Raw genomic sequence first — 16,313 nt, forward strand, 5'->3', positions numbered from 1 at the left:
CTTGTTAGACAATCAGCAGGTGGTGGTCATGCGGTGGTAGTGCTTCCACTGGAATTAAGGTTTATTTTTTCTTTAATTTACAAACCCACCAATGTTATTTTGTAAGTCTGAGTTCATTTTTAAATCGACAGCACAAACAGTTGGCTGTGGATTTTTTTTTTTTTTTTTAAAAAAACACACTGAATTTACCAGGCAATGGATGTAAAAAAAAAAAAAAAAAAAAAAACCAAAAAAAAACCCCAACAAACTTTTGTTTTATATCACTTAAATTGTGGTGGTTTAATATCCAACATATGTAATTCTGCTTTTGTAATTTCTAAAATAAATTACATATTATGGTTTGATCCTGTATCACTGTGCCTTGAAATAGCTTTAAGAATGTGCACTGTGTACTCATATGGTTACAATTAACTCTGGGGGTAAGTGGTTGCACAATCAGTGTGTGTTGGCTACTGGAAAACATTTTCAGAAACTAAAGTAGCAATCAGATTGTTTAAATCTGAAACTACAGAATTTGCACACACATCCTGACTTAGTTATTAGACAGAGTTCAAACCCCTCCCCTTCTGGTAGTTCAGAAGCTGCCTCTACTGAGCTGTGACACAGTTAACATCTTGTGGCGATCAAACACGGCCTTGGACAGCTATATGAAAACATACAAGAGATGCTTTTGCTTTTTTTCACATTCACAGAAATTCCTCCCATCATCCCGCAAGGAAATGTGATTGCAGTGAGAAGGAGGAAGAACGGGCAAGGCAGACTCCCTGGCCTCGGAAAATAATCTGATGTCCTGGAGCAGCACAAGGTTTAATGGAGAGGAATGCCAGAGGGAAGCTTTATATTGTAGAGAAGCATCTCCTTGGAGGAAACCCTGCATTAGCATTAAGCCTGCTCCTCCACATTCACAGTTATGACCTCATTAAGCCACCCCAACAGGAAGGTCTCCAGAGCATACTCATATCCATGTTCCTCGAAAGATGGTAAAATTAAAATGTCATTTCTGAATAACTTTGTCAAGACATACAGAGAAGGAAAAAAACACACATGCCTAAAATGTGTTACATCCACATAAAGACTTGCCCCTCTTTGCACTCCCCCTCCTGCAACAGCTCCTTAAATCCCTTCTTGTTGCCACTGCTGATTCGTATTATGTGCTTTCAGAAAGTACTTGTAAACTTGCTTGCAATTCCTAGAGCTTGCCACAGTATCATACACAGAGCATATTCCGTATTTTTTTGCTCAAACTAACGAATGCATATATGAACTACAAGAAGGAAAAGATTCTTAAATGCTCATTTAATAGCTTTCTGCACTGATGCACAAAGGTAAAACCACTTTTTCTTCTCACTTACCGATTTGGCACTGCTTATTAACAATTGTGTCAAGACCCTACAAGCCTTAAGGTATCACATTACCATAGAAAAGTGGCTTATGCCGTAATTTATGCACCTACATTTTCACTGATGTGCCTCTAAGATTTGTTCAGGTCTTAAGACCTAGAGCTTAGGAAGCCAGCCATAACCAGTAAATGCCATGAGATGAATCAGCACTGTACTGTCCAGTGGAAAAAATCTCTACCATGTTACAACTCTGTACAAACCTTGTAACTTGGAATTGTAAGCCAAATTGTAAGTCTTTGAGGGAGTGGGAGGACTCTGAGCAGACACGGAACTGACTCCAACCATTAACCCTTCTTTTGGAGGGACGGAGAACTTGAGACAGATAAGACAAAAAACTGAGGGACCATGGAAAGTTAGATACTGGCTATTATGCACAGCCTTTGTGCTACTCCATGACTGTAAAAAAGACAAAATGATGCCCTGTGGAATCCTCTGAATGTATCAGCATGAAACCAGTGGAGTTTGCCTAATGCTGCCACTGCTCAACACTGGCAGCCCATAGCTGTGCCAAGACTTGGTCAATGATGGAAGAGGGAGTGGTGAGAACGTGAAACTCTCTGGCTATTCTAGACCACAGAGCAGCCTGCAGACAGCTGTGTAATCCTGCTGCATATTAGAAGGGCTCAGCCCCTACAGCAGTGACAATTTCTGCTAGAGGCCCCACTGTGGCCCAGAATTAGAAAAGCGCCATATTGACGGGAAATATTCTTTATCCCACTACTGTATTTCAGGGAGGTAACCTTGGAAAGACAGCACTCATCTCTGATGTTCAATACTTTCACCAAAAACTGACAGGTGGAAGAGGGAGTGAGGAAATTTGGAACAAATTTGAAACTGAAATGGAGATCTCTACTGAATGATACGTTAAGCAAGATTAGCATGCAAACAGCAGAGCAGGAAACTGCTGGCTCTAGGACAAGCAAGAAGGCTGAGAACTCAGGAACAGAAATAGCTACTCCTTTGATCTCAGATGAAGACAAGACTAAAAAACTCCTCTCCTAGCTCCAGCTGAATTATCTGAGCAGCAGGTAGAAGCTAAGCAACTCCAGCACACAGCCAAAAGGGAAATGCCAGGATGTCACACTGATAGGTAGTGTGCCAGGTTAATGCACGACTGATTTGCTACCTTGAGGGAGGAAAACAGAGAGAGCCAGAGCTTCATGCTTCCTAAAGCAAACTGGGAATTACTGAGAGGGAAGACAGAGTTTTGTAGGCTATTACAACACTTAACAACCATGCATTTTAGTGAACCTACTCCTAAGAAGCAGCAGCTAGCTGGCCCCTTAGGTTAGAGAGGGAGAAAAAAATCACCTACAAAGTAGACGTTATAAAGCAGAAATAAGGTCTGTGTCCTCAGCCACAGACCTGGCAAATGTGAGTTTCAACATCACTCTTCTACCTCAGACCTGGGATTTTATCCAGTTATAGTCAGGTTGTCAATTACTGAACCTCCACATGTTCACCAAGTCTGGGTATTTATTTGACTTTGGCTGAAGTGCTACATATGTAGATTATTGAGAGTTGAGGTGAGAAGGGCTAAAAGAACTGAAAGAACAGGAAATAAGAGCAGTCTCATCTAAATTTACGGTCAGCCATGATGTGAGCAATGAGTTTGTCTAGATGATCTCCAAGGTCCTTTCCAACCTAAGTTAATTAATAATTTCAAGATGGGCATAGCTGCAGGTGACTGAGTTGAGTAACTGGCATTACTACTGGAGCAAAGCTATACATTTCTCATTGTCATACCCTACTCAGGGCACTAGAAAAGATTCAAATTTTCTCTGCTTTCTACTACAAGCAACAGTTGCAAAAAGGGGTGGCTAGAATTTGTCATCTGAGGCCATGTCCACCCATTTTAACAACAGTTGCATCTGCTACAAACCCCTAAGGAAAAACACCCAGACATTCATTTAGCTAATTTATACGTGACATCTGAAATGTTGGTCAAAGGAACAACTCTGGAACACAGGCATTTTACCTAAGAGTAAATTTTCTAGGCTAGACTAGAGGCTTGGATTCTCTAGAAGCAGCATCCTGAAAAGGTCTGTCCTGTTTAGCCACACAATGCTGAGCTAAGCAGGAATTATTAAAACTAATGGGTATTTATTTTTTGTGTACCAAGTCCTTCTTGCCACTGAAAGTAGTTTTAATGTTGCTAAGCCAATACTGTGACATACGTTAGGAAACTTCCACGTGCTCTGATGTTTTGCTATAATCAGATCAATGACAAAGGACACATGGACTGGTAACACAACAAAAGCTAAACATCAAGGATTACTCCGCAAATCTTTCTCTCAATTTTCACTTGCCTCCATGCGAGCTTTGTAAAAATCCACATCATGTAGCTTCTCTTTGCACCGAACAAGTTCCATCTCAAGTCTCTCCACACGGTTTGCCCTCTCTCTCAGAGAGTCAAGCTCATCTCTGTATGCTCGTGCAGAGCGAGCATCTGAGGCCAGGTGGATATTCTGTGACAAGTGAGGAATAAGCAGTGAGAAAAATCTTAGTTAATCCTTTAAAGCATGTTCTTTACACTTTATTTATTTACTTGCTTATTTTAAGCGTAGGCAAATAGCATTCCCCCGGTTCAGGAGTAGGAGACTTCTACTAGTCAGTAAATTCTCTACAAGACAGAGAGGTTCTTCAGCCTGTTAAGACTCTGACATTTCTAATGCCTGACGCTGCATAAGCTTCGGGCATTACTAGGCTATTTGCAAGCTGAACAGATGAGACTGCTCTCACCAGTGAAGTGGAAAGGGTAGCATTGCTATGCCATAGCCATAATCATCGAACAGCTTGCTGGTGTAACTTGATTTCTGCATTAAAAAATAGGCATAGTAGTATTTTTAGCCTCACAGTGAAAGAGGTTTTTTTAAAGAGGGAAGACTGCCACAGTAAAACAAACCCATCTTACCTCTTGTTTTATTTTTTGCAGCTCTAGGGTGAGCTGCTCGACTTCATGTTTAGAATCTACAAGCTGCTCAGACTTCTCTTCCCTGAAAAGAATTAGAAAAATCTTAGTAAGAATTATTTTTTTTCCTGAAACAATATTGATTATATGGACAGTGCTGGGAATCTGAAAAGGGAAACAGAAAACTCCTACCATATTCTTAACATAGAGCCTCTTTATCATGACAGCTTCATAAAAGCAAGAGGTTTTTTTTTCTCATGATACCATACACTTATCATGGATTTGAGTTTGCAACCCTATTTTTATACTAAGTACCTCTGTTTAAATCTCATTGGTGCTACTGCTGTCATAGCTACTTTTACCAGCCTCTGGACTTCCCACTAAAAATTAAGAAGTACAGCTAGCAGTTGGCATTTTGAAGAGGGGAAGAGAGAGGTGAGACACAAAAAGAAAAATGGAAGTAGTCATCACTATGTTTAAAGACCAGTTAAGAAAGAAGAAAGATGGAGCACTCATACTAGCTTCCTACTGCTATGAATAAAAAAATTTGAAAAACATGATTCTGAGAGTCCCCATGGAGGCCAGTGTACTGAAGCCAACAGGCACCTGCATTTTCAGGACCCACAAGACTTAATACACAAGTCTCTCTAGAAGCACAAATTACTGGTGACTCACAGCTCCTGCCGGATTCTTCTCAATTTAGCCTTCGTGTCTGCCAGCTCAACTGCAAGGTGCTGCTTGTCTTCATTAGAAAGAGGGTTGGCTGGGTTTGGTGAAGAATCTGGACTTGGTGCTTTCAGAGGACTTGGTGGTTGTTGAGATTGCAGATAATCTCTCTCTTGAGTGAGATCTACAATGACCTGGAAATAGAGAGAAGTATGTAGTGTCAAAGGATAAAGCGTACAATGATACACTGGTTTTCAAATATCTAAAAATGAGTTATAAATGTAGAAAATTATTAGCCTGGCATTACACAGAATTCAAGTGACAGCCAGAAGGAAAGGTTACACAGAGGAGGAAAGGAATCTCCACTATGTTCAGACCATTAAAACATTCCCTTTCCAATGCTCAAAATAATCAGTCTATTTTGCTTGGAGAATTCATAAAAACCTGTAACAACTAACGGTTTTAACTAACACAATTACAGTCAAAATCATGACAGAAGACTAACTGGTTAAAGAAGGGGAGAAGCCTCCTCCAGAGATCTGAAGGGAAGGGAACTGATCAGTCAGCAACAGACAGGACCACCTTCATGCTGAAAAAAACTAGAGAAGACACTGGAACCCACAATGGTAGATACCAACGGAGAGACAGGCAAGCAGTCACTCAAAGATAAATGACTGAGCAGACATGCACAGACAAAAATCTCAAGACAAAGTCACAACTTCAAATATGTTGGTTTCTACTTCATGGAGAGACCAACTCCACTCTTCATTACTGATCATTTCACCACATCTTAGTGTTTATGCAAAAATCAATCAAAAAGTCAGAATCTTTCTACATATTTTCAGAGGTGTAGTAGAAAAGCGCATAAGAAAACCAGTGCACAAACAAGACAAGAGAAGGAATGGAGCCTGCATCTGCTGCTTCACATGAGCTCTAGATAGGAGAGGTAAGTCATCATACTTCGGTGCATTCATCTCTTTCATCAATGAGCCTCTTGAGGTGGAAAACCATATTCCTCGAGAGAGACTCCAGTTCTTCTGGGGCCATATCTGGGAGCTCCAGCCACTGCAAGTCAAAGACATTCTCCTGGTTGTGAGTCACCTAGGAACAGTATCAAAAAAAAAAATGTCTTTCCACTTGTTTATTTATAAATTTGTTAGCTGTATATGCTGCATCCCTCAGGTTCTTCTACTGATCAATTAAAAAACATATCACATTTCACCAAAACCAGATTGTAAATAACAAACAACTACCTCAGCTGTAACACTACCCAGCAATTTCCTGTATTTAGGTTTTTTTAATAATTATTATGGCTGATTTTTAGAAGTGATCAGATACATATTATGATCAACATCACATGTGCTTGCGTATTAGAAGTATGCACGTGTCTTATCGCAAGCACAGAGGTGATCACCACAGGGACTTGAAGGCACTGATCCCACACTAACAGTTAGGCCAGTGTCTCACTGATAAGAAGCTCTGCTTTCAATGAATTTGCAGTTTGCAGCTGATACAGCTGGGAGGAGCCACCCTTAGTAGAAATGTCTCTGGTTGCTGCTAGCAGTGTACCTTTCAACTGCTATCTTACCCAAACTGATTTTCTCTGAATCATTTAGCAGAAATGTCAGGCAAGTCTCTCAAGCTCAGTTGAAGACTGTTCCTGCCTTTGTCATAACCATGTGCTAAGGTCATCAGATTTTTTTTTTTTAAAAAAAAAAAAAAAAAAAAAGCAGAACTGTTTTTATAAGTGTTAAGAAAAAAGTTCCTGTCAGACTTTCAAGATTTGTTCCTCAAATCTGAGTGTACTCCACCTGCAGGCACTGACACCTGGCTGCAGCCAGTGCCCGCTCCAGCGAGGAGCACTCAGCAGGGTCCATTTCCACAGGGCTCTCCTTTGGGTCCCCAAAGTACGCTGGCTCCTAACACCCACCTGTATTCCTTCCCTCTGCAGAAACCTTAGAAGTCCAACAATACTCATCATTGGATCAAACCTCTCTTTGAAAACAGGGTATATACCCAATTTCAACTGCAGAGCATGGTTTTTCAAGACCACCTGAGCTCGGAGGCCACTGTCCAAATCAAGCTGATGGGAAGCCTGTGTCTCACGTAGCACAGGACTTGGGGACTCCGTGCCCAAACCACTCCTGCAAGGAGCACTGCAGCTCCCAAGCTGTACATGCTTTATGGAAGTATTACACACGTACCCTTACAACAATTCCTTCTACATAGCCTATAATTGACAAGCAAGGCATTGACCACTGCATCTCTTTAAGAGACCACTGAGCCAAGTAATGTTTCCAGTGCCTATCATTTTCATCTGATAATTTGATTGCAATAACATAGCCAATCTTTTTTTTTTTTTTAGTGAAGTTCATGAATCCATTCTGAAATTCCAAGCATTTATATTTCATAGCAAAAAAAAAAACCCTGTTAAGTCAAGGAAGGGAGAGATAAAAAGTCAAAATAGACAATACTGGAAGTCCCACCTCCTGAATGTGTGACACAATGGCAGCTTGGGTTTCAATATCCAGTTGTTTTATTTTTTCAATAAACTCTTCTTTTCTTTCACACTGTTAAGAGAAAACACACTCTGAAACAGTACTGCATATCCTAAAACTTACCGCACCATTTTTCATTTAAATAAAAAAAAATTCTTCACATTACTAATGACAAAATGCTCAAGTTCTACGCTTTGTCACACTAGAAGGTATAATACTTCGTTGTTCCATATGGAGCACGAACCAAATTATGCATTTTAAACATCTTACAGTCAGTACAATTAAGGCTAAGTTAAATGGCTGGTTTTGCTCTCTAAAGATAAGTTCAACACATAATGAGAAAAAGAGGTGGGGCAACAGCCAGAAGAAATCATCACAGCTTCATTAATGGAGCTGCACAAATGTAAACCTAAATTTACATTACATCATTTAACCTGTCTGCTTTGCTGTTTGCATTTTGCTTGGCTTTGGCAATGAGAAGAGATGCATCACTTTAGATATTATTTACATCAACGCATAGTTGCTTGTTGGACTATATCAACATGTGATTTAGATAAAGAGTGGGGTTGGGAAGCATTCTGGATGAAAACGAGTGACATTTCAGACAAACAGATTTTAGTAAATCTTTTACTTAAGGCTTTAAAAGAGGCAGAAGGCAGGCACCTGTTATCTATAGATTTGTGATTGTACACTAACAACATTACTTCCTTCTTGTAACAATTCCACCAAGTGGAGAAGTTAAGCATTACTTAAAGTTTTTCTTAAACTCCTTTGCAGCGTCCTTTTGGGACCCGGTTCTGAGTCTCAACCATTACTTTAGCTGCAAAGAACCTCAGACCCGTAAATGGGGCCTGAGCAGCAGCTTGCCAAATCAGACCTTTACTCTTTGTGTTGCAATGCAACACTGAGATAGTTCAGAGCAGCCCTATGTAGACAGCTTTACCCTGACATAATTGACTTGACATAGCTGAGCAGGCTAAGTGTACTAAGGCATGACAAAAGCACTAGGAAGACCTACAAACAAGGTCAATTATAAGCAAAGGCTAGCCCTGCAACACATCCATTGTTTACTGCCACAGAGGTTTGGTGGGGAGAACACTGATTTCTTTATCTGGTAACTGTCGTGCATTTCTGGGGAGTTTCCCATATACACTGCCTGCCTATTTATTTTAACAAATGCCACATAAAAATCCCCACATCTGTTCATTTCAGATTTTCTACATGTATTATTAAATCAGAAGATTATTCAAATAAAATCAGGATTAATTAAACAAATAGACTGTTAGCTTATCTTTTTGACATTAATATGTACTGCTCCACTCCGTATTTTAAAACGGTACAAAAACAAACCAACAACAATCTTGATATCAAGAACACTGTTCAAAGCTTATCTCTTCCCACGTTGTTATCAAAGTGGACTACTTAGTTGCAAGAGTACATATCCTGTGGCTGATTAAGCCCTGGCAACAAATTGAGGCTACTGCTATTACAAAGTGGGCATCCTTTCCCCTGCCTTTCTTTCATTCACCTATTGTATCTTCTCACAGTTTCAGCTCACAAGCTGTCTGGAGATGGAAATTTGTTTATACAGCACTGATCTTTGGGTGGATTTCCTCAGTCCAAAGAAAAATAACAGTTTAAAAAAAAAAAATAAAATCTTATTTTCCAAGCCTTTAATGAATGTTCACCTGCACAGCACATCCCAGAACCAACAGCAGCAGCTTCTTAATTTCATCCATACTTTTTCCTAAAGAAGAAAAAAGGGAATCAGTGTATGTGTACAACAAATTAAGCGCTCACAAGTGATCCTCTCCAAAATACCTGCCTGAAAAGGGAAGACCTTTGAACAAGCACCTGAAGAATATATGTGTGCCCATTAGAATGTTACCATACTTTCCATGTAACAGTACAGTTCTTATAGATTAATTTAAAATCCCCAAACCAGCAGGACTTTTTTTCCTTGATATGCTACGCTCACCTACGATTTCTGAGGCTTTCCTGACCAATGCAGGAAAAAAAAAAAAAAAATCCTTTATATACTTCAATGCATATTCCCAATGTGTCCCTCGTTTTGTGATTAACAAGGGTGCAGAAAAGCCCACCAAACCACCACCACATCTTCCCCCCTCCAAAAAGCCCCACCAAAACAAAACAAAACCAGCAGAAGTGAAGGAAGGTTACTCTCAAAGAACTTGTCCTAAATTCCCTGTCTATTAAAGAGTTGCCACTCAGACTTCCCACAGCTGAATGCCATTCTGTGCACATAAATTCTCTCCAAGAGATGTTTTAGCAAATAAATTCTGCCTCTGTTCCGCATCAAAGCCTGTTCACACTTTGGAGCGCAAACCCCATGTGTTAAGGGGGATAAAAAAATGAGTGATGGAGAAGGGAGAATATGCAGCTAACCATATGTTCGGGGAGCCAGGGAGGGGAGGAGACACGAGCAGGTTGTTCCTGCGGGGAATCCTGCTGCGACCAGCAGCCCTGCCGCCCACCTCAAGCTGCACAAGGGGAACTGCGGGGGCTTTGAGCCAAGCCCTGGTCTTGTCTCAACAAGATTCATGTGGGGATTTTATTGGGTGGTAAAGAAAATTGTGTATATCGAAGCTAGACAAAGGGAGATGGAAGGCAAGGAGCATCGACGAGGAAATAAAAAATCATGGAGTCACATTCAGGAAAAGCCTGTCCTCACTCACGCTGGGGGAAGAGGAGGAAAGAGGAACAGGCCACGTACGGTTTTCTCTCATCCCTATATATCTGCATGCTTTCTGACACAGAGCACATACACTGTAGGATAAACACTTCCATTTTATATCGTGCTTTACTTGGGTGTTCAATTGCTCCCGTCACTAAACAGATAACAATTTCTGAGCACAACTGTGCTCCTCCACCGACACCATGCCTTTGTAAGGCCGCGCTGGCAGAAAGTTAGGGGCACGTGCAGGACCCAAGGCCGGGGATCTGGACTTAAACTGACTCACCAGTCAAGCTGCTGCAGCCCCCCGGACACACAAAGGCACGCTGACCTAAATTACCACCGGGGTTACTTCCATTCTCAGAACCTTGCAAACCAGCATGGCCATATGCAGGCAGCTCAGGAAATAACTTGTTTTCTGATTTCTCGATTTTAGGGCACACCAATGCCTGAAACTAGTCTTTAAATACCTTACTTGTTAAATAATTTTTCAACAACTTTTAAGAATGTTGATCTTTAAAATGTTTCAAGAATGCTCTACAGAAATTATCAGTACACTGTAAAAATCAACACTAGAATTCTCAATATCTAAGTCCCACATTATTAATCATTAGGATGTTGAAAGCAGAAATTATTCTTTTCTGCAGACACAGACATATTTAAAAAGTGCTAGTTCACACTTCACCCTGTAAACAGAATATTGTTTATTTCCCTGCAGAATATTGTAGAACTGTTTTTGACAGATGTACAATCATTATTACTCTTCTCCCCATACCTAGCAGCATATATGACTAACTTTTTTTCTGAAAAATTACAACTTAATGTAAAATAGTACTTCAGTCTGTGAAAATCTGATTGTTCTGTATCATTCTGAATAACACAACCTTAAATGTAGGGAGTGTCACAAAAAAAAAAAAAAAAACCTCAGCAACAACAAAAAAAGATCTATTACTTCATGAACAGTTCCTCCGAGAGCCGAAGGAGACACTTAGTTTGGTCAGAAGACATTTTTTCACAAAACTGAGTTCTTATTAGTTTCAGCATTGGGTTTCATTCTGCATCAGCTTCAGAGCAGATGCAGATCAGGGATTAAATGCAGAACATGCCTGCGGGTCACAAGAGCAAGTTGCTAAATTACGGAGGGCAAGTAACTCAAGTGTGTGTGTCTTATTCTCCCAAACTAACTCAGGCTAGAACATCTTTGCCCTGAGAGACTGAAGGAGTGGCCACCGGGCTGCTTGCTCCCGATCCCACCAGACAAGTGCTCTAACCCTTGTGCGCCCTGGGCACCTCCATCTGTTGACCATAAATTCCAGTCTGTGCAACACGGCATCACAGCAATCCTCAGGGTGAGCCTAGTTTACTCATTTCAGAAAACATCAGGGTTACTTTCCAACAGTGAGAACGTCTACACCATTCTAAAGACACGCGAGCTACTTAAGCCGTTCAAACCACACCCCACCTCTCTGCACTGGAGGTAGTAAGTAGGCTTTGCTGTTCTCTCCATGAGATAACAAATGGGTGTTGGTGGTGCTGCATGACCCTGTGAGGTTAAACATCTTCAGCTATTACTGCAGAGTAACTCAGCAAGGCCAACCCTGTTCGCCCACCAGGGAGATGCCATTGGAAACACCATTCCGAGACCTTGTCCCCACTTGGGCCCTCCCATCAGGAAAAGAAGCTGAGGCAGGCACAGCAAGCCCCTTTGGCAGGGAAGGTCAGGCCAGAGTTTACAAAAAGGAGTGAGAAATTAGAAGACTTGAGGTCATCATGAAATTATTAGTCTGCTACTGTTTTAAAGCTAACATTTGGCAGCCTGCTCTCCCCGCTAGCAACTCTCAAGGGAAACTTAGCTGTCAGGATTTTTCCAAGATTTCTTTTTTAATAAATTCTTTTATGCTTGCAGACGTGCTATGCACATGTAATAAAAATAAGATTGTACAACCCACTAGAAACACTTTTAAGGTTGAAATGTCTACTTAGCAGATCTCCCCTGCCAGCCACACAAGCATTTCAGAAGATGATGTGTGACTGTTCTAAAGAGTTCAATTCCTTAGGCTTTCATTCAGAAATTGTTTCCCATGGGATGGAGACACTTTGTTGGCATTAAGGCACTCCAAGATCACTCACACTCAAGCTAGGCTTGAATAACATTATAAAGCCTTGTAGAATAACAATATTTACAAGAGATTTTTAGAAGAAATAGGGTATAAGTATGAAAAAAAACTCTCTACCAATCTAAAGTGCTTTAGAGAGAGTTTTCAATTAAACCTCAGAATGAGCTAGGAAGGGATTAATTACCCCTCTCCCCTTACATCTCACCCACAGGAGAGCTAAGATACCACACACTTAAGTGGAGTGTCCAAGGTTACTAAGTGAATTGGAAGCACATTTAGGATTATTACACAGCACAGTAGCTAAATTCTACACTCAGGACAGTGCCTTTATCCTGTAATGCATGTTGAACAAAAGCAAACTATCTTTATCCCCAATTCAGTCATGCCTCCTGAGCAGTGAATGATTCTATGGTGCTTTTCAAAAGGCTTGATTTGTGCTAATTTAATAAGGTAGTAGAGTTCCCTGTGCAACTGCATAAGCAGGAATGTGAAGGCTTCCATATGCTAGCTCACTGGGATGACACAAGTCCTTCCTAGATGGCTGGGAAGAAAGTCTGCTGGGTCCACCCAAGCTTATTAGCTGACCTTACCAAGACAGTGTCCTCCTATGACCTAGGATGCAAACACTTAGGTCTGGGACAACTCCTGGCAGACAGGCACACACAAGCTGAAATGAGTGGATAGGATTCAAACTCTCATTTAAACAGAAAGGTGCTAATTAAAAAAAAAAAAAAAAAAAAAAAAAAAATCAACCCAAAACAACCTTCTTTCCTTTTGCTCCTTTTTGAAAATTCCAGGGCAGCTGCTCTCAGGCCACATGTTTGTGCCTGCAAGAGAGCCAGACACCTGGGGGTTTTACAGAAAGACCATCTGCTCCCAACTGTGAGAGAGGGCCAGCGGGTTTTCTGGAAAATAGAGGGAAAGCCCGAGCACCACCTGTGCGTCCTGGGAGCCTCCCTGTGCCAGAGCCAGGAGACTCCCCTGCTCTCACAGGGGACAGAGGGTAGGAAACAGATGGCAGGACTCTGGGAAAAGGTGGGCAGGGCGATTAGGAGACACAACAAAAAAAGGAAGGCTTAAGGTACAGACAGAATACAGATGGAAAAAAAAAAAAAAAATGAGGAAGAGTAGGAAAGATGTCAGAGACAACGGGAATGAGAGCACCCAAGCGTGTGAAATCTTGAGCTTGTGCTGCTCCCTTTTGCCCATTTTGACTTTGTCGTTCCTCCAGCAGAGCAAAGGGAGGGCCAGCACCCGTCGTGCTACAGGCAGTGGCCGGTGGGTGCGTGGAGAAGGTGGGAAGGGGTGAAACACACAAGCACCATTTTTCCCAACTGTAGTAACATCCTGAGTGACAAAAGCTTGAACGCTAAATTTATACCATGAAGGCATTGTTTTATTAACAACTTTATGTTTTATGAACCTTTGTGCCTCTGGAGGATTGTGAAACAAAATAAGGAAGGAAATTAGACATGAAAAAATACCCCAGTGAGAGCAGACATCGTTTATGTTTTTAATGCAGAGGTTTCTGTAGACACTTGCTAGTAGGCACTTTGGCCTCTCTCACTCACAAGCTAACATGTAATTTGAGAAGGGGATTGAAATAGCAAAGTTTTTTGAAGACGTAGAAATGAGCCTACTTCAGGCAAATAAAACCTCATTTCCATTCTTGGTCTGAAAAATGTTGGAATCCACCCCCCAATTAGTTATGAATATTTTAAGGATTAATTGACATTAGTTTCCAAGTACACGCACCAGCTGTGTTAAACTAAGCATGTCCAAGGACCAGTACTGTATACCAGTATTCCATGTGTGGACACAGGAATGAGTGGCCATTTATAAAGCATGCTAAAACCAGAGGTAAATAAAAGGTGATGACAGTGATGTGTATAGATAATAAATACACTGATGTTTCTCATGCTGAGGACAGGGGGATTTGTGGTGCAGTAATAAACTGGAAAACCTGTTCAGCAAGAAAAAACATGGTCAAAGACCAAAACAGAGAGGAAATTTAATAGTAGTGGCCACCTACTGTACAGTGCAGTGAAGAGAATAAATCCTGAAATGTCAGCTGCATTGTTCTGCAAGTCAGATTCCTGTGAAAGTTTTCTAAATCCTTTAATTAAATTTTCAAGTTTCTTTTCAGCTCCCTATATTCTAGAAAACAGTCAAAGCCTTCATCACCTTATAAATATTTTTGCAACTTTTATCCCCATGGCCAAATGAACTGAAGTAGGTGAAATTGCCATGGTCTGGAATAAAATGATTTAGAGGACATGAAAGCAAGCTCCTAAACCCAGAAGACATGTGCCTTCTCCTGTGCAAAAGCCCAGCTGCTTCTGCATTTTTAGTGGTGGCAGTTCTGTTTTCCCAATAGTCTTATGTTCAAAGCAGAGCTGCAGAAGCCCTCAATAGTCTCAACTGCTAAGCGCCAAATGGGAGCTAAATAGCAAGAACTGCATTCTCAGCTTTAGAGCTGTTCAGTTAATAATTTAATACATATAACACCACTTTTGTCTGTGTTTTAGAAGGTAAAAGTAAAATTTGCAGATAGCACTGGTGAAAGACAGCTCTGAAAAACATGCATAGCAAAACATCACATGGGCTTGTTACAAGGAATAAGTCACAGAAATTGTTACACGGTGAATCATATGGAATGATCTAACAGCTCTCTTTGGATCTATTGAGTCAATACAGTCACTAGGAGCCTTCCCAGCTCAAACAGTACAAGGCAACGCTATATTTGTTCCAGGAATGTGATCTTGGAATCAATTTTTCTTCCTCTGGTTAAGAGGGACCTTTCATTCAGGTAACTTACCTACAGGACAGGGAAAGCGAAACTGGGATTCCAGGCTCTCAGATCCCCCCCAGCCCTGCAGACCACCCGCACCTCGGTCTCCAGCTCCGAGTGCTCCTCACACTGCTCAGCACTGCCTCTGCAGATGTCCCCTCCAGGACTCTTCTCCTTCCACCTCTGTGCTGGATTGGATCACTGACACAGAGACAGAGGTTTCTCCTCTACCATTCTTGCCACTTTTCAACACTTCCCTCAAATAACCATCTCCATCATCTCTTCTCCCCATACTGCTGTTAACCCCAGCCTCCTTGCTCCTCTGTCAGCTTTCCCTGAGGTTTGTCTGTATTCCCACCAGAAGCACCACTTCTCTTGCTTCACCCTATCTATTCAATCCGCAGCCCTCCTCTAGCTCTGTCACTGACAGAGAGAATCTTTTTCACTTGTTTTTCCCCTCCCAAGTGCCCCTACCTTCCTCTCCTCTCTGCAAGACACTCAGTAACAGAGACATCACAACCTGACATCCACCTGGTCATCACTCACCCACATTGCCCACCGCAGCCTATTCCTTCAGTTAGCTTTTTGTATTGGTTTTACCAACTTCTCAGCCTTCTTCTCCCTGTTCCCTTTTCCGGAGCTTCCTGTCAGTTCTCAGCCAGGTTCCTCTTCCCAAAAGAAGTTCTAGTTATCCACTTCTCTAACCATTTCTTCAGCACATCTGACCAGTGATCATCTACTTAAGGGTAAGATTAAGATGAGCTGCTCTTGAAATACTAGCCCTCAGACACTTTCCTCCTTTAATATATTCTTTGGAGCAAATACCTTTTCGTTCATCACCCTTCCTCTGTAGTGTCTAAGCTGGGACTGGTTCTCAAAACCATTATATAATATGGCTAAACAAGAAGTTAATATTTTTTATATATACATACTCCATCGATTTTAGACATCCAGAAGTTACATTTCTGCATTCTTTACACTGTTCCCATGTTCTCAACAATTCCAATTATAAGTCAGCAAAGGGTAAAATAAGTTTTAGAGGACCACATTATAAAAAAAAAAACAAAACAAAACAAAAACAAGCAAACAAACAAAAAAACCCAACCAAACAAAAACAACCAAAAAAACTCACAAAAACAAACTACTATTTCTGTCATATTTTAAAATAGAGAAGCAAAATTTCTGGTTGTAGTTAAAGGAGCTAGAAGATGGGAACACATGAATGGCCAGTATCT

General features: G+C 41.1%; 1 protein-coding gene across 4 annotated transcripts in view; it reads right to left on the reverse strand.

The window, feature by feature from the left end:
* CCDC88C (coiled-coil domain containing 88C) overlaps positions 1–16,313 on the reverse strand; it is a 101,013-nt gene that overhangs the window by 40,613 nt on the left and 44,087 nt on the right. For all 4 annotated transcript variants that reach the window (XM_042791100.1, XM_042791101.1, XM_042791099.1 and 1 more), the window contains exons 5-10: positions 9,164–9,222; positions 7,464–7,547; positions 5,938–6,078; positions 4,987–5,171; positions 4,315–4,396; positions 3,710–3,868 (exon numbers count right to left, since the gene is read on the reverse strand). In XM_042791100.1, the coding sequence (XP_042647034.1) occupies positions 3,710–3,868; positions 4,315–4,396; positions 4,987–5,171; positions 5,938–6,078; positions 7,464–7,547; positions 9,164–9,222 (710 nt within the window). The remainder of the gene's footprint in view (positions 1–3,709; positions 3,869–4,314; positions 4,397–4,986; positions 5,172–5,937; positions 6,079–7,463; positions 7,548–9,163; positions 9,223–16,313) is intronic.

The sequence above is a fragment of the Tyto alba genome, unplaced genomic scaffold, assembly GCF_018691265.1.
Source record: "Tyto alba isolate M040663 unplaced genomic scaffold, T.alba_DEE_v4.0 Super-Scaffold_18, whole genome shotgun sequence".
Classification (NCBI taxonomy): domain Eukaryota; kingdom Metazoa; phylum Chordata; class Aves; order Strigiformes; family Tytonidae; genus Tyto; species Tyto alba.